We start from the raw sequence: 25,774 nt of genomic DNA, 5'->3' as shown, positions 1-25,774 counted from the left end.
ATCATTCTGAACCCTCGACAAAGCTGCGAAATACAATTTTCAGCACCTTGGGACACCAAGGTGGCTTGGATTTATTTTTTTCTTCACAATGTAGCCTTTTGGAAACACTGTTGCAACTGCATGAAATATTGTCTGCAGCTAGTCTCCCTAGTGTATTTGATAGGACAGCACAGGGTGAAAGGGAGTGAAGTGCAGGGAGACACAGTCATTTGTTGGTGCTGGGATGCTGAGGGTGGGACAGTATTCTGTGTACATGGCTGCAGCATTTACCACCAGACTACCGGCTGCACCGCTGTTTGTATTCAGTATTTTTAATAGATTTAGGCTGAATACGCATGTGATTGTGTGTATAGGTGCTTTTGTTGCCTGTAAAAATCTGCTGCGCCAAAAGGAAGTCTTCTCAGATCTTAAACTTTGAACAAACTATTGTTGGTGTAAAACAGCCTGGGGCTCTGAGCTGGAGCTGATGCAACAGACGAGCTGCGGCTGGATTTCTCATCTGCTCAAAGAGAAACATTTTGAGTTATTTTCAGCTCAATATCTCTTCCATTTTTTACTGTTGTTACAGCATACAGGCGCTGCACTTATTTTCTAATCTTCCACGACACCTCATGAATATTTTCCAAAGTTTTCTCTTTTTATCATTAAAGCGGTTTGTGGTCATTGAGATAATGCTTAGCGGTTACATTGTAAGCTTTTGTGTGAATTGGTTTTGGAGTGAGATCTAGTTCTAGATGTGGTTACCACTCGTGCTTCACAGCTAGAAGGTCCCGGGTTCAATCCCCGGCCGGATGGGGCCTTTCTGTCGGATACTCTGGGGTCCCCTCTCACTAAAAACCTGTACAATAGGCCAGATCACTGCTGACCCTTCTCACCCTGGACACGGACTATTCACCCCCCTCTCCTCAGGCAGGAGGCTACAGTCTATCAAGACCCATAGATCCCACCACGTGAACAGTTTTTTCCCCACCGCCGTCAGACTCATTAACGATAAAGAGACCTAATAACCCAGTGCAGACTGTAATCTGGATATACATACTTTATATCCCTTTATCACTTTATACACCTACACAATATATACATCCAATCCTGTTGTTGTTCTATGTCAATTGTTGTCATTTACCCATATTTTACTTCTTATTTTTTTCCATCTTATTTATTTTAATATGTTTAATGCATGCCTCTAAAGCCTTATAGTTTAAAGTTTTATAGCTTATTTTATCTCAACTCTGAGAACAAATCCTAGTTTGTGAACCTGTTTACAAACAATGGCATTAAAAACGATTCTGATTCTGAGAGCGAGTGGTTTGTGGTGGTCAACGTAATGACTACAGTGTGGCGCTTTGAGAAAATTACAAGCCATTTTTTATTATTGTGAGATTATTTTTAAATTGAGATTGATCTCTGTGAGGAAGAAAACAAATATTAGTATATTTCTTGCCACATGCCCCATGCGTTTGCATAGTCAAATGTTGAAATCAAGAAATGCCCAAAGCCCTGCACATGTGAGACGTGGCTGACTGGCATAGGCGTCTCTGCAATTTTTTCAAACCAAAATCTACATATTGTGAGAAACGACCTACTTGGAACTGCAGAGTATTGCTCATAAAATGTTCTTATCTTGGACTGTAATAACATTAGTTGATGACACTGACGACCGGGCTTTGCATCAGGTCTTTAAAGTCGTTATCTTGTAACAGACCCATCAAGTGTCATGAGCGCCCATGAAGTTACAGCACGTAAAAAGCTAATTCATTTTTCTCAATATAATAGTTATTGGGTTAGCTGTATTTAAGTTTGAAGGAGAAACCTCGATGATGTTAAATGTTGAGACTTTTGCTCAAGTTGTTCTCTATGAATAGCCTGATTACCAACATTATTGACCTACTATAGAACTTGATGAAAAAAAATGAACGAGAAGCTTTTTAAATTAAAATTAAGACTTGTTTGTTATGGTGCATGAGAATATGCTTGAAACATGATGTACAAGGGCTGCAGTCACAGTGACCCCAATACTGGATCAGGTATTGATGCCAAATACTTGATAACTACACCAGTTCTGTCTCAAGACGTTACTTTGGGGTCCGACCCTGCTGTGATGTAGGAACTGAGCCATTAAGAGTGAAATATCCCCGTGTTTTGTGTATGTGTGCAGTTGGGTACTCGGCCCTCCTTGTCCCGGGCCCTTGGATAATGAGGCCCTGGGGAGATAAATCCTTATGAGAGCTGACAGGGTGCCACATTCCTCGGCCCTGAGTCCTAGCAGCCCCGCTCCCTCCCTCTGGTCCGACTTTATACTCTTCTATTGCCAAAGTTTACTCATCTGCCCTTTTCACATCTGCTTCAGAGGAACTGTCATCAAACTTTCAAAATGAACACAGCCTCTCAAATTTAAATCATGATCTGACATCGACTGTAGATAGGGAGGTCATGTCAGTGTTTGCTTTTTATATCCAGTGTGGTCTCGACTTGGATTTACATTGGACTTTATGAATCAGTTTTGTCTGCGCAGAGTTCTGTTTACTATGACATGCCTTTCAAAGCTCTATATTAGGCCATTATTCATGATATTCACTTCGCACTCTGGAGAGAAAGCTACTACTGTAACCACAGCTGCCCTGAGACGTGACAGCTCATCGACATCAACATCCTCTCCTAACACTACAAATCAATGTGCACTGTGTTCACACAGGTGGTGAACTAAAGGGTCTGGCCCAGGAATTATACAGTGACTGTTGACTCTGAACTGTCAACCTTTATGTTTTCAGAAAACCACCCCCCACTTCCTAAAGTACGCTTTACTTTCTTCTTCTAGGTTGTAATTCTTGCTGCAGTGGCATGTGCAAGTTTATTAGCCAACTTTCAAAGACTTAAATGACATCAGAAGCTATGTTTTGAGTTTGTTTTATAATCATATGAAAGAGAAGTGTGTGAACCAGCAAAACGACTCCTGGATGTACTTTATAATTAAAGCACGATCCGTATTAATCGCTGGGTTTGATTATTTTCATCTACTTGCCCAAGGTTTAAAAGCAAATTGCAAACCGTATTGAACTGTTTGCTAAATTCTTACAGTTTCAAACATACATGCTGCATTAGACCAGATACAGAAGGTTGAGGTTGAATGTTTATTTCAGTCAAATTTAGCCGGTGTTTGAAGTCCTGCTCCCCTTCTTTAGCGTGCACTGAGCTCTCCGTCTGTGTGTACACCGCTCTGCTAGTATTTCCACTGCCCTGCCTAAAATGGAGCGAAAGGGTGGGGGTCTTCTAGAGAATGAAATATTGGCCCTGAGTGCCTGAAGCCGAGGCCTGCTTTTGGAGACGTCCCTATAAGCTTGCGGAGGAGAGAGAGAGAGAGAGAGAGAGAGGGGTGAGTGAGTTTGTGGATTGTTGGCAGCGGGCCATATGTAGCCTGTGGGTGTCTGTAGCAGTGCCAGCGCATGTGTTTAAGGCCCCTCAGTTCATGTCAAAGCTGCCTCATTGTGCTGGCGCTCTCCTCTCGATTCAGGTTTTGTCCTGACCAGGTCCTCAGACTTGTTTTTCCCCTTCCCCCCGGAACACACACACTCTATCAAAGACGATCGCTCATTCTTAGTCTTGCTGCTCCTTTGGATCGAGACAGTGTGAATATGACATCATTGTATGGTCTGCTAAAGGATGTCTGGCCAAAAGAAGGGTTTTAGCAGGTCCTTGATATCCAACACCAGCCAGTTCTTCTTTAGTCCGCGGGTTGGGGTGGATTTCTCTGTAAATGTTTACACTTTACACTACGGTACTTTCGTAACGTGGGCGTTGCATAACTGTGATATCAAGTGGCAGGTTGTGGTCGTGGCAGAGGAAATAAAAATACTGTTTGTGCCAGTCAGCTATTATTGCTTTAACATGTGCAAAAAGGAATTTTCAAGTGCTATGCTAGCAATGCATCGAACAGTTTTAGTGAGAGAGTGAGTTGTGAGACTTTTTTAAGTTGTGCTCCCATTTATTACACATTTTTTATTGCATTCATCAAACTGGTTTCCAATGGTTATTAGCCCATATAAAAACGCTGGTTCATTTTTTCACTTTAGGCTTTACCTGGATCATAATAATGCATCGGTCTTCTGTTCTAATACATTTTTTTTCTGAAAGTTAGTAACTTATGGACGTGGATATGGGTTAATTCATTTACATTTGTGGATTACTGTCTGTATGCCTACAGCATAAAAAAGAGAATGTGCCCAGTACTTCTTTTTCATTCTGTTTTTGCCCTCCTTTCATGCATGGTAAAGTATTCTTGGTTACTCTCTGTGATGCATTTTCATGCTAAACTCCCATATGGCTCGCACCACTGAAACCTGAGCCGTCTCAGACTGTGCTGTGTTTTGCCAGAGGCCCCTGGAAAGTCCTCATTTATTTTGTTTTAGCAGTTGCACAGAAATTCTGATTCTCTTTCAGAGAGTCGTTGACTCAGAGCCGTTGTTTAAAGCAGTCTATAAAGGAAAATTCTAATAAACTTCTGATTCACTCATATCGATTTAACACTGGAGTGGATTCCCTCCTAATACAGCCTTCTGTCATAATTGCCTTTGAATTGTCAGTACAAATTAGTTTGTGGCCTCTTGTTGCTGTTTCTCCGCTGGTCTTTAAGATGTGAAAAATTGACTCCACCTTACCTATTGTCTTTCCCTCCACAGTTTGGCTAAAAAAACCTGCCGATAATGTACGGCACCTGCTCTGAAGCCACTCCCACTTCCTGTCTGTAGAGGAAGCGGCTGGGCCAGCATGTCCTCTCACCAGTCTGTGCCACCGAGCCGGAGGACACTGGACACCAGGCACCTGCCCAACCCCTCCACTCTACCACTGCAACTCCAGCGGGCACACACGGTGAGAATCATCTACATTTACTTTTCACTCAATTTGGACGACTCTACGTTAACGGTAGGAGATACGGCAAAACTATTAAGCTCTCTCACTCGTATATTTATGGGTTTTTTACAAGATAATTCAGTTAAAATCAACAAGACAATTATTATTATTTAGAATTAGCCCTTGGTGCAAAGACGAGCTAAATGCCAAAAACACAGACTTTACACGAGAGGCATTACGCGCAGAAGAGCAGCAGACGCACGTGACTTTTGTCCATTTTAACCTCTCATGATTACATTATATTTTTGCATGCACCTAAATTAGAAGGAAGTTCAAATCTGTGTGGGGTGTATGTGATAAACTGGTGATTTGGGGAAGAACAGAGACACTCGAACACAAGCGTAGCATATGTGTAAATTTGCACTTTTGAAAATGTGCATGTATACTGCGCTGCATATGTCACTTCTAGTGATGGCTCCTGGTGTAAATTCGCCGTTACATGAAAGTTGCAGTTTAGCAAATAAACAGTCCAACATCATAGGGCTGTGCAATTACTCGAAATTCGATTACAATTTCGATTATTACACTAGACGATCACAAAAATAACTTAATCGAGAACAAACGATTATTAAGGATGCTCTCCCACTCGTCCATCCAAAGCGCAAAAAGTCCGTCCTGCGCGGTTTGTGTGAGGCGTCTGATCAGCTGAAATACCAGCGCAGCGAACTGTAAATAATATCGTACTCATATTTTTTCTACCTAACTCTTGAGATAACGCCACTGTTAAGAGCTCACCTTGTGCTGAAAGGAGAACAGCTGCTTTAGAAGCCTCGACATCCTTTGCTCAGGCACTGGTTTTGTTTAGTAGAAAAGTCTAAAACTCTTCTTCAGGAGCAGATCTCAGCGGAGCTCAAACAAACTCTTATTATTTCATGCCACTGAGATGATTGTTTCTGTTCCCTTCACATTTCACGTGCTAAAGGCTCATGCTTTGGTTTGACATAAAAACATTAGCGCTGTGTGATGATGTCATCAGGCCGCGCGGCTCTGTTGGACAGGTGTGAGGGCTGGCAAGCAGGGGCAGGTATCCCTATTCACCTTATTCCGGAGCCTCGCGTGGGCTCCGCCATGAATTGTGCCCGCCCCTTTTCTCCTATGTGTTAACATGGGACTGGAGAAGTCCACATAAAATCAGTCACTACACGAAAACAAAGCCGTTGTTCGGCCGCGCAGAGAAACGGTGCAGTGTTGACTTGTTGGTGCAAATGAACATTGGACATTTTACACAAATCAATCGACTAAACATCAGATTTGAGCGGAGAATATTTTCCCTCGTCCTCCGTTAAAATGAACGGGCTTCGTGCTCGACCGGAAGTGTCTGGACAACGGAAGTGCCGAGACAACGCAAAAAGTGGCATAAGTGGGCGGAATAAGGTGAATAGGATGAGTTTAGAAACATGAGCATATTTAAAAAAAAAAAAAAAAAAATGCTTGTATTGTCCAAAGAAAATGTAGTCCATAGTTGTTTTTTAAAAGAATAATAAAAATGAATAAATAAAATAAAGATTTTTTTTAAGGCAACAAATAATCGTTTGAATAATCGTGATTTCAATTATTACTAAAATAATCGTGATTATTATTTTGTCTATAATCGAGCAGCCCTACAACATCATACATCCATACGTGTAAATAAACCGCGCTTAATGATGATGTAATCAGGCGCTTGTGCAGTTGTGAGTGCAAAAACATTTTTTATTTAAAATATTGGATTTGTTTGAAATAATTCTTACTTTAGTCCAAGGAATATATTTTATATTTATAGCTTTGTTTAAGGTGAGAAATAATTGTTTGAATATGCGTGATTTAAATTATGACTGAAATAATTGTGTTTACTTTTCCTATAATTGAGCAGCCTTGGATAAAAAGACATAAAAAAACAACAACAATGAAAAAGAAATTCATAAGACCTTTGATATAGATCATTTTATTACAATTCACAGGCAATGTATCTTTATATCTTTAGGAAATAACTAAAGCCATCTGCTTCTGATACTTCACTGTGATTGGTTAAGTTGACGTGTCACTCACTCCAGGGGGGAGTTTTTGGGGAAAAGCGTACTGAAAAGCGTACAGAAAAAACACAGAATCCCATTATACTGTATCATATCTCCCAGCACCTGCAGAAACACAGATTGGAATTTCCCTTGTCTTTATCTAACACTGTATTGCAACACCATGAGAGCATAGTATACGTAAGATCTGAGGAGGAACAGCGTCTTAACTATAGTGTTTTGATTAACTGTGTTTAAACAATGTCCAGAGTTCAGTTGATTTAATTGACTGCGTACAAACCTGGCACACAATGTGTTAATGGAGCTCTTGCCGGAGTCTGGCACTGTCTGCTGTGGTATTCCGTAAACATAGCATTACTCCTGACCCCTGACCCCACCACCCCCCACTGGGCCCCTACAGAAATATTCCTCGGTCATTGTGTTGTGCACACAGCAGCTCCCGCTCATTAGATGTTCAAGTTGAAAGTTCAAGTTGTCAGTCGAATCCCATATTGAGGCTTTCCCATTGTTTCCATCCATATCACCTAATTATCAAGATTATGTTCATTTTGAGCAGAGGCAGAGCTGTCTGGGCTGGAAGCAGTTTGCCCCATTGACCTCCAGTCTTTCTCTTTTATCTTCATGTGGGACATACAAGGTTTCCCAAAGTTCTACATAATCCTCCTCTCACTGCAGGCTTGACATGCTGCTTTGAATGACATCCTAAAGTTACCACAGGGAAGAAATGACTCACTGCAGAAATAAGGCAGGCATTTTGTAACTATCAAGTGTGAGCTTTGGGAGAAATTAACACTTTTGTTGTTTGCATTTCAGGAAGTGGGACTGGGGGACTATCATGGCCATCATGCCCGGGACTATAGCTCTCACCTGGGGCAGCCTCACCGCCGCCGGCCCTCTCTGCTGTCCGAGTTCCAGCCTGGGATTGAGAGGTACGCCCTTGGAAATGTTCTGTTTTGTTGATGCCGAACTGGTTGTTTTTCCATTAGCTACTCATTTTTTCAATAACAGTTCAAGTGTAGAAATAGAAATGTAGGCGCTTATTCTTTTCTTCCTTTGCAGACTTAACATTATTCTAAATTGATTTTTTTGTTTTGTGGCTATTCTTATATGAAAGCTTAAAAGTGTTGCCCTTCTCAGCAGCTTTATTTCACACAGCCTCTGCTGATAACCTCAGTGCAATCCTTATGTAATTGAAGTCTTTGAGCCTTCCCTCTGTGATGTTAGGTTTAAAAGATTTGTGGGCCAAAGGAGCAGTTTTCGATATTTGAAGAAGCTGAAGCAACATATTGTGTGCACTGTGCCTATACTTTCAGTCAGATCGTGTACCTTCACAAGCTGTTTATTATTTATATAGCCCTTCTTTTTTAAGGATGGGTCTTGATAAGTACTCATGAATCTTTTATAAATATGGCATGCATTTTGTATGATGCTCAGAGGAGACGTTTCTCTAAGCCTAAGGCAGATGGTCTTTATTGGTTTCACTGATCGTCATATTTGTAAAGATTGCTTTACATTGAGTGTAGGAGATCACATTGAAACGATGCACTGTGTGGGAAATGTCGGTCATGGGTCGCTGACGGCTGCCCACATGCTCCTGATTTATTGCAATTTGCTCATTTCACTTGCTTGCACAAGCTGTGTCTGTAGAAATGTATAGTTGGAGAGATATTCAGAGTTAATGAGAGTATAACTGTGACAAAGTGATTAGCAAGACCTTTCTGCCTCCTTTATCGTGTAGTAATGTAGATACTGAATGTTTAACTTGTCTTGCTTTAGAAATACAATTATATTTATCTCCCAATAGTATTCATTTTTGTTACAGCATGTGTTGGGCTTTATTGCTTAAAGTATCACATGTTCTGCATGTTTTTTAAATGGTATGTTTTATAAATGAAGTACTTCTTTCTTAATTATAATATTGACCCTCGTTTGGAAGTTTGTGTATTTTCATTTACATTGTAAGAGTCAGAAGATGAAAATGGTCTACTCTAGATTAAATTCTGTATAATTGAAGGTTATACAGCCACAGCAGTGTATTCACTGCTCGGCCACTGTGCTATAGTTATTGGCCCCGTCCTCCTCCTCCTTTCTCCAGGCAAACTCCCAATATATCCGCCTTCTCCCATCTGTCTGAAATCACCAGGGCTACTCCAGAAAAGAGAGAGACAGAGTTTCAAAGCAAAACAAGACACGCAGGGACTAGTAAACAGGGTTCTTTCACACGTCGACTGGGAACGTTTCTCCACGCAATATCAGTCACTTTTGTAAAGTTTGAATCGTCAAATGTACTTTCTACAAACTTTGTTCATTGTGGCCGATTCAAGCATCTCCCGTGTAAATAGTCCTGTACATTAGAAATTGTGATATCATTCATAAAGTGTCACAAGAACAGTTCTTCCGTTGTACTTAGAAACATGTGCAAAATCTGCTTTCACTTTACATTTTATGCTGATTTGAATAACATTTGACTTGATGGGTGATGTGTTTCGCAGCCCTATTTCCACATTATCACCAAGAGAATGTTTTCTGATCAGTTTTTCATCTGGGTTATGGTAAGTTTAGTGTTCAGTGTTCAGGTGTGCAGTTGCGTCTGTAATAATTACCTTGTTATTGTCAAATTATTATTATAATTATTATACAATCTAGGGCTGCACATTTTTAGAAATATCGTATCGCGGTATTGGGTGATGCAACATCTGTATCGTGAGAAGCCACAATATATCGCAACATCACTAAAGTCTTCATCCGACTGAGGCGACACTTTTTTGCAAACTCAGCCTAAAAACAACAGTGCATTGAACTTGTGAATGTGTAAAAGTTCAGTTTTAGTTAAACATTTACTAACTTAGTTCAATTTTAGTCTTTTTTTTAAAAGGGCAAGATGCAAGTTGGCCATTTTATACTCACGACTGCCACCTCAGGTCATACTTGTAGCTGCACCTTCTATATTAAGCTCGTGCATGACGGCAATTCGGACCCGAAGTAACCACTTTTTGAGTGACAGTGCAGAATTTTAGAGGCAGTTGTGGTGAACAGGTCTGGGCTCATTCTACACATTAGGACATGGCTGGAACATGTAGGGGGGGGGAAATACTTAATTTTAGCATTTTTAAACTCCGTATAGTCCCTTTCTTCCTTTGTCTTCCTTTGTCACACTTTGCTGAAAAACTAGTAACTTAAAAAAATCGTGATAATATCGTTATCGTGATTGTGCAGCCGTTATATAATATTGTTTAGTTAGTTCAATATCGTTCAGCCATACACCATGCTGTTTCCTTCCTAATACCAAGTTATTTCTGTGCTGTTAAGTATTACCCAAAACCTGTGGACTCATTATGACAACGGCGATTACAGTCTTTTCAAATGATGGTAATTAAATTAAATGATGACCTGCACTTTATTGCCTGTAACTCGCATGTGACAAAGCATTCTTCAGTCATAGGGTTTAATGACATTGGTCCACTCTTGGCAGCTATAGCAGATATCTCCAACCCTTCTGGAAGGCTGCTCACAAGGTTTAGGACTGTGTTTATGAGAACTCACTGATGTTGGACGAGGCTTGGCTCTCTGTCCCTGCTCTAATTCATCCCAAAGGTGTTCGATCAAGTTGAAGTCAGGACACTGCTCTGGCCAGTCAAGTTCATCCACACCAAACTCTTTCATCCGTGTCTTTTTGGACCTTTGTGCTCCGGTGCACAGTCATGTTGGAACAGGACGGAGCCCGGACTGTTCCCACAAAGCTGAGAATGTGGAATTGTCCAGTTCTTGTCACCGGAACTAAGGGTCCAAACTAGGGATTCACCAACACCACTTTTTCTAAAACCGATACGAGTTCTTTGATTTAAAGGATCTGTATCATGCTATTTTAGCCATTCCAAAGTTAAGTATAGGCATTTATATGATATATTGTACCTCTACCACTATGGAGCACTCATTTTTGTGATAAATATAAGTGTTTTCTTGAAGAGGACGTGCTTTTTACACAACGTGACCTCAGTGCACTTTCAGTGAGCGAATCTACTTACACTGTAGTGTTTTACAGGCAGTCCGTTGCTGATAGTGGACGGCCTCTGTGCAGTGCAGCTCTGCCTCTTGCTTTGCTTGTCACTCGGGCATATAAAGGGAAGTCTAGGCGTGCAGTATAAATTGTCAGTGATATTTTTGGCCTGTCTCCAGTTCCTCCTCTCATCAGTCCCATTCACTCCAGCTGCGGTGCGCTCCGCCTGGCTTCTCCCCGTGTTATTGGTCCCTGAGGTCTTTCGCCTGGCACACCAGCGTAATTCTTTCACGATATGCTGCGCTATACCACACATGCAGTCTACTCTCTCGTCTAGAGCTCAAGCCAGTGACAATCTACTGGCAGTTTGACTGGGGTATTGCACGTTTCCCCTTGTCCTAGTTGCTTCACCCTTTTACACACATATTGCACATCCTCGAGACAAATCCTCCCTGGAGACGAGATTATTCAGCGCAGAGAGAGAGAGAGAGAGAGAGAGAGGGAGGGAGAGCGCGGGAGGAAGAGAGAGGAGGGGAAGGGGGTGTAGTAGTTGATTATGTAAGCGCCAACACTCTGTGAAGATGAGGAAGTGAACTGAATCAATGAAGGAAAAGGCTTTGAGAGCAGCAGTTACACGCAGCCCACTTTTCTGTATTCTTTCCAAGCAATTACTTAAATTAAACTAGAACTACCTTATACTAGAGCTGCACATTATTTCAAGAGACATGAAGAATGTTTAAATGCTTGATGGTGAAAAGAAGCGGGGTTGCGCCAATTAGAGTGGCACGGTTTTGAGAGAAATATTGAAAGTTACTAATAGAAGACAGTAGAAGACCACTACCAAGAGAATGACGTGCATAGGCCTCTCACGATAACAAGCTCTGATGCTCAATATATCGAGGCAAAATGTTGCGATAAACGATATTATTGAAGACCTTTTTAATGCCACAGACATGAGCTCTAAAGCTTAAAAATGACAGAAAAAGTGTGTTTGAAAAGTACTTTCTCTTAAAGCGATGATGCAAGTTGGTCATTTTTACACTCACTAGTGCCACCTCAGGTCTTAAGCGTAACTGCAGGTTACTTTGGACCCGAATTAACAACTTTATGAGTGACAGTGCAGGATTTTAGAGGCAATTGTGGTGAATAGGTCTGAGCTCACAGATACACATTAGGACAGTGCTGGAACATGTAGGGGGATGAAAATGCAAACATTTTTGATTTCCGTATATTCCCTTTAAATATCCTGCAATGAGCGTGAAATACAATTAAACACAGCTTCCTTCGGGTGAAAAATAAATAAAAACATGAAAAAATGTCCTACATGTGCATTTACAAACAACATGTTTGAGACTATTTTGCACTCTCTAAATAATTTCTCTTTCTTTGTGGTTTGCTTTGTACCGGAGTAGGCAACCACCATCTCTAGAGCCACATGCGGCTCTTTGATGGGGAAAAAAGTAAACTCGTAGTGATAAGCTGCTGTAGTGTTAGACTACATCTGTGCCAGAATGAAGACTGGGAGAGACAATTTGTTCAAATTATTCAGGGAAAGACCCTAAGGATTCCCCTATACTGTATTTTCTTTAATACAATAAATACAGTTTCTAAAATAAAATAAAAAATTGGCTTTTTGCGACTTTCTTTGGGTAAGGCGGGCTGAAGTCATTTAAGTGGAAGGCCGATTCATTTGTAATGAATTGTGCCGGTGTATCACAGTATTTCGCATGTCTGATAGAGTAAAAGGAATTATGTTGGTGTTGGGCTCCACGCCAATCTAGCTGCGCATGAGAAGACTCACAAGAACCACACACTAGGCCTTTGTGGCTCTGAGCTAGCAATTGTGGTCGTGTCTCCCATTTTTCCCTCAAGCCACTTCCATTTTAACACTGGCAGCGGCATTACCGACAACTCTGCGTTTGTCTCAAAGGAACACTTAGGAAATCAGTTCCCCTGGGAAGGAAAGAGGGCCATTCACCATGTTGGGCTAGCATGGTTTGCCGCGTCAGAAAAGCGAAGGTGTCGTTTGACGGCGCATCAAGACGGCTGCGGCACTCATGTCCGCGCTTTGCCTGTTTTTTTTCTCCTCTCGGCTAATGACCCAATGATTGTGACGAGCACGTGCCGAATGTGGTTGACGCTAACGTTAACGCTGCAGCTCATGTTACGGCCACAGTGGTGCTCAGTGTAACAGTAATCCAGGTCACCTTTATCCCCCCCTATTTGTAGCAGCTCAGCTTTGTAGCGCTGAAAATTCACATGGCTCACATTCTGCTCTTTCATGTTAACATTGTATTATTTGTAATCTTCAATAAGGCAGTGCTTCTGATGTCACAAATAGATCTCATTTGCGATGGAGAGATGGGCACATATTTTATGTTGAGGCTAAAAGTGTCCAGAAATTAGAGGTAGATTTACAATTGTTGCATATTTTCTAACAAATTTGATCACCTTTTATTGGTGATTGTAGGACTGTATTATGATTATCGGGAATTCGTCATCCACTATAAGAATTTTAATGATGTTTCAATCTGTTACCAAGTCTGGTATCTGAAAAACCTTGATTAAAGCGGCACAATTTTGGGGTGATTAAAAAAATAAAAATAAATGTGCGTGCTATCCTCCTGACAAGCTTATTGCGATTAATGGATTTGTAATTTGTCTTTTGAAATAAAGATTTAGTTCACAGTGGTCGACAGTGGCGCAGATGGTAGAGCGAGTTGTCTCATGATCGGAAGGTTCGGGGTTCAAATCCCGGCTCCTGCAGGTGCAGACTGTCATTGTGTCCTTGGGCAAGACACTTCACCCAATGCCTGTGAGTGGTTTGTGGTGGTCGGAGGGACCATTGGCGCAGATGTGAGCAGTCTGTCCCAGGGAAAGCTGTGGCCCCCTCCCTTTCATGTGAATCGCCCCTCCCTTTCATGTGAAGCGCTTTGGGTGTGACTTGTGTCATATGAAAAGCGCTATACAAATAAGATTCCCTTCCCCGCAAACAAATGTAGTTAATTGTTAACAACAAATACATTATAGAGCGCCTCGGAATGATTAAAAATTAAGAGAAGAGTGAAAAATGAATTGCTAAACTAATATAAGATTCCATTGCAATTCAGATCATGTTTGCAGAGGTATCAACTACTGAGTGGGAGGAAAAAGTAAGTGTGGAATTTCTTACATTTCTGCCTAAATTGGTCATAAAATGTGGTCTGATATGTATTAAAAACACAAGAATGATTAAACTGCTGAAATTAATACCCAAACAACATTTACATTTTATCATTTTTTTATTTACCGTAACATGTAAACACAATTCACAAGACAGGGAGGAATAAGTGAGTACACCCCCTGAATCTCGCTGAACTGCAGCAGTTTTGTAAAGAGAAATGGTCTAAAATTCATCCTGATCGTTGTGAGCGTCTAATCTGCAACTACAGAAACCAAATTTTAATTAGAGATCATTAGATTTATGTTTTGTAATTGATTTGGGTTGTGTTAGGGTGTGTTTTTCTGGTTCTAACATTATTTAGATACAATTTAGGCCAATTGAGATCCATTTTAATCTCGGTTTCATCTTGATCTTGGCTTTATGCTACTTTAAAGGCCTAATATTTTGACGTGGTGGTTCTTGGTGTGAAAAGTTTGAGAAACACAGACCTGAATAATTGTGTTTGCTGTTTGCTAATTGAGATTTTAATAGCGTTGTTTCTAATTCCCTAACGAAGGCTGATTTGGATACTTTCAAAACAAGCCACTTCAGCGCAGGATAATTGAGAGATTTATTCCTAGTTATCTTCCAAGAGCTTGATGCGTATTTAAATTTTCATGGCTTTTCAGAAGCTTTCTAATTTGACAGCTACAGTTCTTCACTGTGCCATCTCGATCTGAGCGTGGTGCTTTGTGAATACGAAAACTGCAATCTGAGGCATAATAACATCTTCATAAAATTAGCCCGCTTTCAAATTCAAGGTTTGCCCTTTCTCACTGAATACCAAATTGGTGCTGCAAATGTCAATGAGCCAAGCCTTTTAGCGTATGCTCTGCAATAGCCCTGGCTCTTACTCCAGTGTCTCTAAATGAGTTTGTCTTTTTGTGTTGCAGAGGACAAGAGCAGCATATTCGTTATGAGCACATCTACCTGCCTGAGCACAGCGGCCAATCAGAGGTGGACTACGCTGAGATCAAGCGGCCCCGGTTAGAGATGGCTCCAGAGACTCTAATCCGGCCCACGTCCCACCGACCAATGCTGCCTCTGGGAGGGGCTGAGGACATGCACAAGGTACTGTTGCTTTAGTTGTACATGATGACATCAAAGATGCAAAGAAAGGCCAGCATTGGTTAAAGGGCTGGAGCTGCAACAACTGAGCAATTCATTGATAATGGGGGGGAAAAAATGTGGAATGGATTTGTATAGCACTTGACACATGACACAAGTCACACAAAGAGCTTCACACTGGTTAGGGGATTTTATTTTAGCAACACAAGGCTGTGGTAAGTTACTGTGTAGCCAAGGGCGGCAGTGGCACAGATAGAAGAATGGGTCGTCTTGTGACTGGAGGTGTCATCGTGTCCTTGGGTAAGACACTTCACCCACCTCACCTCCAGTGTCTGCGCACACTGGTGTGTGAATGAGAGTATGAACGGGTGAGTGGTTTCTTGATGTAAAGCGCTTTGAGGGCCTTGGGCAGCACAGTAGTACAGCAGTTAGTGCTCGTGCTTCACAGCTAGAAGGTCCTGGGTTTGATTTGATGGGGCCTTTCTGTGTAGAGTTTGTATGCTCTCCCCGTTTCTGCTTAGATTTCCTCCGGTTTCGACGGTTTCGACCTACCACAAAAAACATGTACAATAGGTGAATCCTCCAGGCAGGTGTTTCTGACCACCAGCCTGGCTCCTCATCTGGTGATGGGTCCCGGAGCGCAGTGCTGCCGCTGCCCACTGCTCCCTACGGATTGTCCAGTGGCGTCAAGGGATGGGTCAAATGCAGAGGACAAATTTCGTTGTACAGTTCATGTATAATAACAAACAAACTAAAGCAGGTTTACTAAGGCTACCCCAGAAACACAGCCTTATTCTATTGTACATGTTTTAGTGGTAGGCAACACCAGAGCATCTGATATAAACCTAGAGGGGCACGGAGAGAACATGTAAACTCCACACAGAAACACCCCGTCCTGCCTTGGGATCAAACCTAGATGCTTTTGTTGTAAAGTACAAGTGTTAACCGCTGTGCCGCTGTTGTAATCAACTAAGTCTGATATTAGCATGCGTAAGTGCACATTTAACTTTGACTTTGTGGTCAGAGTAAGAGTTTGTGATGGATTTTGTGGCTGAATGAACTGAACTTGAGTCTAAAGTGTAAATGAGTCTGGGCGCTGTATCTCATTTGTGAGGTTGGAAGTCCCCACACATCAAACATTCTTTGCAATATCAGCAATACTGCAATACTGCAATACGCAATACTGCATCTATCTTGCAAGAAAGGTCAAATCGAAATGACTCAAAGGTCTTCGGTATTGTGACTTAAAACATTTAAAAAGTCATTGTAGTCCTAATTTTTTCTGTTTTTATTGAGCCCCTGTTTAACCTTACTTTGTGCTTGTTCAGCCTCTAGTTTGATTTTGACACAACTTGAAATAGAAATGTCAAATCATTGTAATTATTTTAAAATTGCATTTCCTTAAATGTATGTGCTGTTCTCTTTATTGACTTACAAACCTCTAGTATTGAGTTGCACTGATTGAAAGCTGATGTTAAAAACGGTAGGAGTCACAGATTGAGTCCTTTCCACAAAAAAGGAAGAATAAAACTCTTTCCAAGGTCCCCGTCTAAGCTACATGAAAGGTATTGTTTGATAAAAGCCTTCAGAGGAGGAAGCGACTGAAGGCAAGTGAATCTCGTGAGCTGCAGCGGCAGAGAGCTGTGAAACATAAATTAATAAGTAATGGAGTTGACCTAGATTTCAAAAGACTGGATGCGAGTGTGTGAACTGCAGATCAAAATGCCTGGCTGTGCTGTGTGGATCTGCCTCTGCTGTTGGGGAGGTGCTCCTGATATAACACAGATTGCCTGAAGCTGACGGAAGAGTCAGGCAGCTGAGGAATGGTGAACAGATTTCCCAATAATGTCGCAAAATTACGTCTAAAGAAGCGCCATAATATTCAGGAATGCTAGTAATTTCCCCCTAGAGCAAGAATTATATAAGTGTTGTCAGATGCAATGACTCACCTAAGTTTGGACTAGGAGGTGGGTTGTATTTTCTCAAGTATTTTTGCTAAAAGAAATTGTACTTTCAAGAGTACAATGAAGCAAAAATATCTCTGACTGCGAAGAACTTTACTCGGCTCATTACTGCGCTACCTTGCAGTTGTTAGCCGCCACAATAATAAATCGTCATCCCCCTTTCTCCACTCACTCCCCCCGCGGCAAATAGAGGCGCTCCTTAATTGTTCATCTGCCAAAATCTAATCTACTGCTGACTGAGCCAGAGAATAGCCGTCTACAGCACCCACTGTTTAGTCGTGTGAAGGATTTCTTGCACCTTCTCTTTGGAGTTATTTGGTTTAGTTTAATTTCACACATATACGATCAGGAAGTGTTAATGTTTTTTTGTTTTTCTCCGGTTTGGGAGCATCTTGGATTCAATCAATGCTGAAACATAATTAAGTAAATAAACACAATAAAGTATTTTTTACTGACCATTACTTTAAACCCCTAGTCGAGTAAAAAATAATTTCCTACATGAGTGCAATTTTTTTATGTACTCTACCCCAGTGGTTCTCAAATTTTTTACACCCAAGTTCCACCTCATAAAATGTTAAACCTTCCAAGTACCACCAGGCCCAGCTCAAGACTTAACCTGGTCTAAGAAGGGTCTAAATTAGACCTACATTGGACCCATTTATGCCAAAACTGCATGTAAAGAAACTGAAATACACCTAACTAGCAGAAATGAAACGATCTCTAATTAAAACGAGTAAAGTCTATTGCAGTATCACCTGGGGAAGCCGTTTACCTCAGTTTGAGACGCCACTGCTCTACACATCTCTGCTGAAAGGAGGCAGAGGGCAACAGCATGGAGTGGCACAGATAAAGAGACGTGGGGTGGACCCACACACAAAGGCTACCAGGAAAAGAGGGAGTCGGCTCGTAGTAGGCAAAGCATGAGTCACTGTGAATCAGGCCAGAACAAAAGCGCACTTCACCGGCCGCATTTGCACACGCCAAATCTGCGCATTCACAAAAACCCAGTGGACGCGCAGCACTGTTTGCTCTCGAAACGGGGCACGCCGTCTATCTGCGACTTAAACGTGAGGCTGGTCAAACACTGATTGCTTTTTGATCCCATTCCGTCTGTGTGCGTTGGCCGACCTTTGTGACAAGAAACAAATAGATACTGAAAGCGCGCTGCTGATAAGAGCCCTGACTCATGCAGCAGTCATGATCGTTATTAAATCAGTGTGATTTAATATCTGATGACTTTTATGAGGTTTCTGCGATCATGCAGCTTTCCAGTAATCTTTATAACCTTGTCACTTTGTACGTGCATGGAACTGCACGGTTTGGTGATTTTTTTTTTTAAATTTTTCTGACAGTATTGTCATTAGATTACTGATTTACTATGTTTTACAATAGACTCACTGTGCATAATTTAAACCAGCACAGAAGCATTAACCTCTGGGAGAAGACTGAAGCTACGAAGAGTGCTCTAAAACGGGGTTAGCGGGGGTTTGATACACTATAAGATATTCTGCTCACAAAGCAGTCAAGTTGCAATTGTGGTTTTCTGGCCAGAGACACCAGGGGGAGATGAAAGACCCCCCAATCATCCCATTCACACCTGTATTACCCCCAGAGGGACTACGAAAAGGACTTATTAAAGAGGGGGTTTTGTGCTTTTTTCAATCACATAGCACCAGTCTATATCACACTACAATGATGACGAAACCTTCTGTTGGTCTGTAAATGCAGTAAATTAAAATAACTGCCTTGTATAAAATTGGTCTCTTGCTGTAGTGAATGTCTTGAAATAGGCCTCTGTCTCTTTAAGAACCTCTGACCCTTTCCGACACGCCCCCTCCACACGCTGTCTGTGGCATCAGTGGGGAGGGGGTTACTGCTGAGGAGCAGTGGTTGGTTACTCGGCTGGTGACGAAAGCTCGGAGGCGTCTCCAGGAGGTGGGGGCGTTCCTAGGAGGACTCAGGCAAACCTATCCCTAAGATGGCTGCCATCAGAGTTTTTACAGATTACTCAAAAATATATGAATGTGCCAAGGCAACACTTCAGGCATGTTTTTAATGAGGGAATGACATAATAACATGATGTAAGCTTGAAAAAGTCGATTTTGCATAATACCCCCCCTTTAAGATGAACAAGTTACTTAGTATTGCTTTAAATAGAGATTTCCAGAACCAATGAATATGAGCAGTTTCTGTTGTAGCATGTTTTACATTTTTACGCAAATTGAACAACAGATGTAGGTCAGAAAATGTGCTTAATGTTGAAAGTTTATTCATCAAGACATTAGAGGATTTTCAGTTAAGCATGTACTTTATTTGTGGTTTGCGGTACTTACACACTTACCTTGTAATATCCCATAAAAACAGAGTAATTATTGCACAATAGGGCTGTTAATAATAGTATAATCCATGTGATGAGTTGTTTGCCAAGCTAAGTACTATTGCATAATGTTTTGCTGACATGCAACCTCTGTCAGACACTGCCTGGTCTGACGATTTAGAGCAAGTAGGGGACCTCCTCTTTAGCCCAGTTCTTATCTTATTTTCAAGCTGTATCTTTGGTTGAATGGCTATAACAACAAAGCGATTTCCTTCCTTCTGTTTGTCTGGTGCGCTCACACTGCTGCGGTCGGCGCTCCTTAAATAGAAAGTGTTTGCATTGACACAGTACAACAGCGGAGCTAATAAAAACAGCGTATCCTTATAGACATCCCGTTGAGGAATGTTCTAAATGTGGCTGGGGTTGTCGAGGGCACCGTAAGCTGTTTGCTGCCCTGGGATGATGGCTTAACTCCAGGGCGTTTACCTCTGTCTGTGCCACAGGTGTAGAGGCTGAACTGTTGACAAACACTAGACACGTTCAAATGGTCGAGAGGGTCTTGGGATAGAGCTGTGTGTAATGTTTGTGCTAGGGCTGCACAATATATCACAAAATATATCATATCGCGATGTTAGGTGGTGCAATATCCGTATCGCAAGAAGCCACAATATATCACGATATCACTCAAGTTTTCATTGGACTCAGCTCGCCACATTTTTTGCAGCTAAACACGTCCTTATCTAGTTCAATGTTAGTCTTGTTGTAGTTTGTGCTTAATTAGAATGGAACATATCGTGTTGAAATGGTTTAGTGAAATATCGCGATACTATTATTATCGATATTGCACAACCGTATCGCATAAGTTACTTCAACATAGTTCAGCCAGAGTTTATTCTTTTATGCAATGCTTTAGTTTTGAAGCACTAAAACACAATTAAAATGGCCTAGACCTGGGACAACCATTGAAATAGTTCAGTTGTAAATGTTCTTTCCATAGAGAATCTGATGATCTAAATATATCCTTAGGGAACTCAAACAGACCAAACTAACCAGTTATGAATGAATAATGCCATAAAATATCAATGGGATCACACACACGAAACACTGAGCAAGCATTGGCATTGACTGAATACTTCATTGCATTGCACAGATAGAAATACTTAAACGACTTGCATTGTGTCAGTTTAGTCTTGTACCTCTGCACCACAGTGACTTAATCCCATTACATCAGTCTGATGGTGGCATTTTGCCCTGTGTTCCTTCTCTTTAGGAGCGTGGGAGTGGCATGGGAAAGCTGGAGCCCATCTCTCCCGTGAGTCCAGCCATGGACCCGGATCTGGACCTGGTGCCGGCAAGGTTCTCCAAAGAGGAGCTGATTCAGAACATGGACCGCGTGGACCGAGAGATCACCATGGTGGAGCAGCAGATCTGTAAGCTCCGGAAGAAGCAGGTTTGTCACACTATTATCTCAAGAAGAGTTAATAATGAGCTGTGCCATTTTAATTTCCAATATTTTTTATGTTCTTGAACTGATACATTCAATAATATTTTGTCATGTACTGAAATGTGTAGGTGTTAATCAGTGTATTTAGGATAAAAACTACTACTGCTGCTGCTGCTGCTACTACTACTATTTGCTACTACAACTACCACAGATGCCACTAAAATCATCCTCCATGTTATTACTTTGTTGCATCAGAGCTGGAAAGTGACACACTCTTTGTTATGGCTGCATTTAGAGTGCAAGTTATTTTCCTTTCACTGCTGCCCTAATGTCTAATCCAGCTGTATCAGTGCAGCTGTTTTGGTCTGGTCTTTGCCTTTTTATTTCAATGGAAAGTAAGTTAAAAATATATAGAACTTTAAATGAAAATTTCCCTTGGGAAGGAGTTATGGTGGAGGTTTCTAAAGCAGTCAGAGTCGATGACCGTGGATGTATTTATGTATAATAGTAGCACTTCTATTATGTTGCACCTCTATTAAAATGATTACACAGGGTTCCATAATGAATATTGATACGACTGACATAAAATGGGAATTATGGCGAGTTGCCTACAGGGATTTGCACGGATTTCTCTCCAGACCCAGTTTGTGATGAATAACAATGGCTCTTTGGTTTATTTAATTTGACGGGTTGTGGTTGCACTGTGAATTGCCGAGGGTCTGAAAACACTGGTTATCCCTGACCTGATACTTATCCAGGCCGGTAATAACACACTGCGGTGTATCTCTGCTCTTGTGGGAAGCCTCTGAGAGCTTGGAGCCAAACAGAACAGTGGCAGCATCCTCACAGTAAAACCTAAATAAGGCAGTTGTGGTAAACTGACTTGACCTCAGCTGTAGTGCCCTGTCTCAGTATATTTTTCCACCTCTTGTTTTCTTGAATATTCAGCCGCACAGCTGGCAGTGACTTTGTTTACAGCCTGTTGTGGTAAGCGTTTGATTAACTAGACCTTAGGGGGCTAATGGCTATTAACAGCTAATAGTGCAGTTCATCTGCTTCCAGCTGAGTTGTGGGGAAATGGTGGATGTAGCACTTTCACACAACAGTTGATAATGAGCAACAGGCTCTTCATGGCAAACCAGAGCATTTTCTGTTCAAATGTTATTATTCAAGAAGTTTTAGAAGTAAGAATTAAAATAATTTACAAGTAGCCCCCTGATCATTCTGTCGACTTCAGGCTGGAGGTCCATTAAAGAAGAACTAAGTAACTTGTTGCCCATAATAAATCCTTTGCGTTGTCTCTCTGGGGTAATACAAGTGTTAATGGGATGATTGGGTGGTCTTTCATCTCCCCTGGTGTCTCTGGCCAGAAAACCACCCATACAACTTTCCTGCCTCCGGGTTGGAGCCACAATACACATTAATGGAATAACGAAGAAGAAGCTAACAGGCTAATGGGAAAAGCTAGCGCCACATAGCAGTATTTACAGCCAAGTTTGAGTGAAAAAAAAATCCATCTCCATTGTGTAATTGGATGTACACTATCCCTCTCTCCCTTTGTCTTTTATGTCAGTGTAGTATTTACTCTCACAGACAATTAAAGAGTAAAAAAAACAGGGGCACGAGTTACTTAGTACTGCTTTAAGACCAAGACAAATGGAAGAACAGATTTTATATTATTTTTTAATGGCCGTTGCCACACTGAAAGCTGTCAAATGTAAATGACCATGAAAAGAAGGCAGAATGTGCACGGATCAGTGTAGTGTGTGTGTGATTGTAAAATTATGTATTTGTCTTGTTCTTTATTTATGAATGATGCACCAAGTTTGCAAATGTTGCAGTGACACTAAAGCTTATTCTATTCTATGGAATTATTATTTATCTACCAAGTTTTATGTTTCATGTTGCACAATTGAACCGAAGAAAATTGCTTGTTTTGTGCACCTGTTCACTAACAATGGCATTAACACCTATTCTGATTCTATTCTATTCTATTATTATTTTATTCTATTCTATTATTATTGATGTTGAAATAAATGTTTATTGCTGATTGTTGCAGCAACAGCTGGAGGAAGAGGCAGCAAAGCCCCATGAGCCCGAGCGGCCCATCTCCCCACCACCGAGCGAGGCCAAGCATCGCAGCCTGGTGCAGATCATCTACGACGAGAACAGGGTGAGTCCAACTCTCTGATATAAATGAAACCGAGGAAGGTGCTGGACATAATGGATGATGATGTGAGGGATTAATAATAATACATATTAACCCTTAAATCAAGGCAGAATGTTCATTATCTAAAGCTTCATGTTTATTTGTATTTGTAGAATCAAATCTCAATTTTATAATGTTTTCAACCCTATTCTGGTTATTTTAAACATGACATCAGCCGTACATGCCGTGATAAATTGTTGTCGTACAAAATCGAACAACCCACAGACAGACTTTACTTCAGCGCCATTGAGCTTTTAAGGTTAATCACTGCAGTATTGTCAAACTGCACACATTGCCCTTGGTAACCGTTCAGATGGAAAAAGCAGCTCTTTAATGAAAACCTCTCAGTCGCAGCGTGCTTCAAGGCCTCTCTTCACCGCTCTCATTGTTGGTCTTCTGCACAGAGATTTCTGCTCTGAATGATTGCTCAAGATTCAAAAGCTGGAAGTTTAAGAGTGACTCATGACTTACTCCACAATGCAGCGTGACCTCTGTTACACTTTCTATTCCCCTCTCGCTCTGAGGATGTGCTGTAGCCTGGTGCGCCTTGAAACACTGCCTGTAGTAGGGGATTTTTTTTGTCTACTACAAAGGCAACACTGATACAGAAATAATCATGTCTTTTGATTCAAATTGGTAATGGAGGCAAATACGCTGAAATCCAGAATAACACGACCATAAGCACAGCACTGTACTCTGCCAGTCACCACAAGAGGGCAGTGGTTTTGCCTTTGCGGGTCCTCAGAGCTCATTTTCAGTCTATTATGAACCAGATTTTAAACCATGCGCTCCATTTTATACAAAACTTTAATTATTCATGCCGAGTGTCTATTGCAAGGGCAAATTCAGAGATGTTGTCATTTTCAGCCTGGCTCTACGCCCGAAGCCAGCAAACGAGAGAAATCCTTGACCCTCCCTGAGGATGAGAGGTTGCTTTTCATAGTTACTGCTCATTAACTGCTTTGAATGAGGCAATAGTCTGCAGCCTCTTACACCTACGCACTGATTAAGGATACAGTGTAGTATTCGCTGTGCGAATTTAAAGGGGTACATTTACAGTGTGATTGTTTCAAATGTGTAAATGTACGCCTCCGTGTTTGCTCCTTAGTATGAAAGCATGTACAAAATCAATAGCATATTTGGGTTTGTATAGCGCCTTTCAGAATAGAAGGGATTTTGCGCTGCTAGAGGAGAGGCCACGGCCTCCAGAGATGTAGCTTTTTGATGATGATGATAATGATAGAGCCTTTTGTTTTTTGGATTATTGTTGCAACAATTTAATTGATTCTTTGTTGGCCTGTCACAATAATTAATACTTGAACAGTTATACTCAAGTAAATTGTGTTTCATTGAGTTTCTCCTCCGTCTGATCTACGCAATTTTGTTGTACAATTGTATGACAAATAAAGCACTTTACTTTATTTACTTTCATTTTAATTGTAGCTCGTGTTATAAAGGATATGTTGCGAAATAAAGAGATTACTGAGATTTTTGCTGTGATTGAGTCCGTCTCAGTGGCGCCACGTGGTCCTCAATAATATTGTTTATCGCAATATTTTCCTGATATGGAACTTCAAATGTTGTTATCGTGACAGGCCTAATTCATTGTAACTTATCCACAATTAAATGAATGTTCAATGTTTATTTCCTGATCTATGCAGGACTTGTTAGTTACCAACATGCTCTAATAAGAGATGCTCAACCGGCATATTCTTCTACTTCCGGGGTTTCCGAGAGGCATTAAAAAGCAATAAAAGTCATATATGAATTATGCCAAAATGAAGGCCTTAAAAGTTACATTAGATTTGATTCAAAAGGCATTAAATTGCAATCAGATAATTCTAAATTTCCTAGAAAATATCCTTTTTCCTTAGGGATGGAACACACTCAATGACATTGCTCAACTATTTTTTCCTGCAGACATTCATCAAAAACACAAAAACTATGGTCTAAAGCAAACTGAGCTGCAGTTTTGACTGACATTTTATACACGTTTACTCAAAGGTTTCCTATTGGGTCCAATATAGCTGTGAATAAAAATAAAAATGTACCTACAATATCAAAAACATTCTGCTGTATGATTGAGTCTTACAATTGGACTGACACCTGTAGAAACCATGTCTTCAATCTGGTTAAAATGAAAAACTTGAAGGCACAGTTAACATGGACTACTAATGCTAATCTTTCGGTGTGATAAGACTAAAGCGTGAGTTAAAGTGTTAACTGCGCTGTGTCCCTCCGGTGCGTCTCTGCTCGGCTTCTAAGATGAGGAGCAGCGTGACCTGTCAGTGCTGATGGATAAAGGTCGACAGGAACTGGCAGCTCCTGTCTGTGCGGTCACCTCTGAATGTACCTGCGTATTTTTCTACACCACACTGTTTTATTGTGACTCCCCTGTGGGCCTGTCAGCCACTGTTGGCAAGAAAAACAAGAAAGTTTTGCAACTGACTGAACAAATGAGAGAAATGGAGGAAAAGCAAATAGGATTCCATTCCCTGAAACTAAATAAAAGAATAATTAATAAGAGCTGCGGAACAACTTTCTTAGATGTATTTACTAGTAGTGATGCAACAGCTAACACTCTGTAGCATCCAAATTATTATGGAATGTGCCGGCAGTCCCAGAATTCTTAGTGCTCCTGGCGACACGGCCCCGA

General features: G+C 41.1%; 1 protein-coding gene across 4 annotated transcripts in view; it reads left to right on the top strand.

Moving 5' to 3' along the window:
- Positions 1–25,774, top strand: part of ncor2 (nuclear receptor corepressor 2) — a 70,977-nt gene that overhangs the window by 13,118 nt on the left and 32,085 nt on the right. For all 4 annotated transcript variants that reach the window (XM_079557346.1, XM_079557345.1, XM_079557348.1 and 1 more), the window contains exons 2-6: positions 4,674–4,863; positions 7,731–7,846; positions 15,010–15,187; positions 20,736–20,915; positions 22,969–23,082. In XM_079557346.1, the coding sequence (XP_079413472.1) occupies positions 4,762–4,863; positions 7,731–7,846; positions 15,010–15,187; positions 20,736–20,915; positions 22,969–23,082 (690 nt within the window). In that variant the 5' untranslated portion in view covers positions 4,674–4,761. The remainder of the gene's footprint in view (positions 1–4,673; positions 4,864–7,730; positions 7,847–15,009; positions 15,188–20,735; positions 20,916–22,968; positions 23,083–25,774) is intronic.

The sequence above is a fragment of the Gobius niger genome (genome assembly GCF_951799975.1).
Source record: "Gobius niger genome assembly, chromosome: 1".
In the NCBI taxonomy this organism is placed as follows: Eukaryota; Metazoa; Chordata; class Actinopteri; order Gobiiformes; family Gobiidae; genus Gobius; species Gobius niger.
Note: the sequence above shows the minus strand (reverse complement) of the source record. Positions and strands in the feature narration are given on the sequence as shown.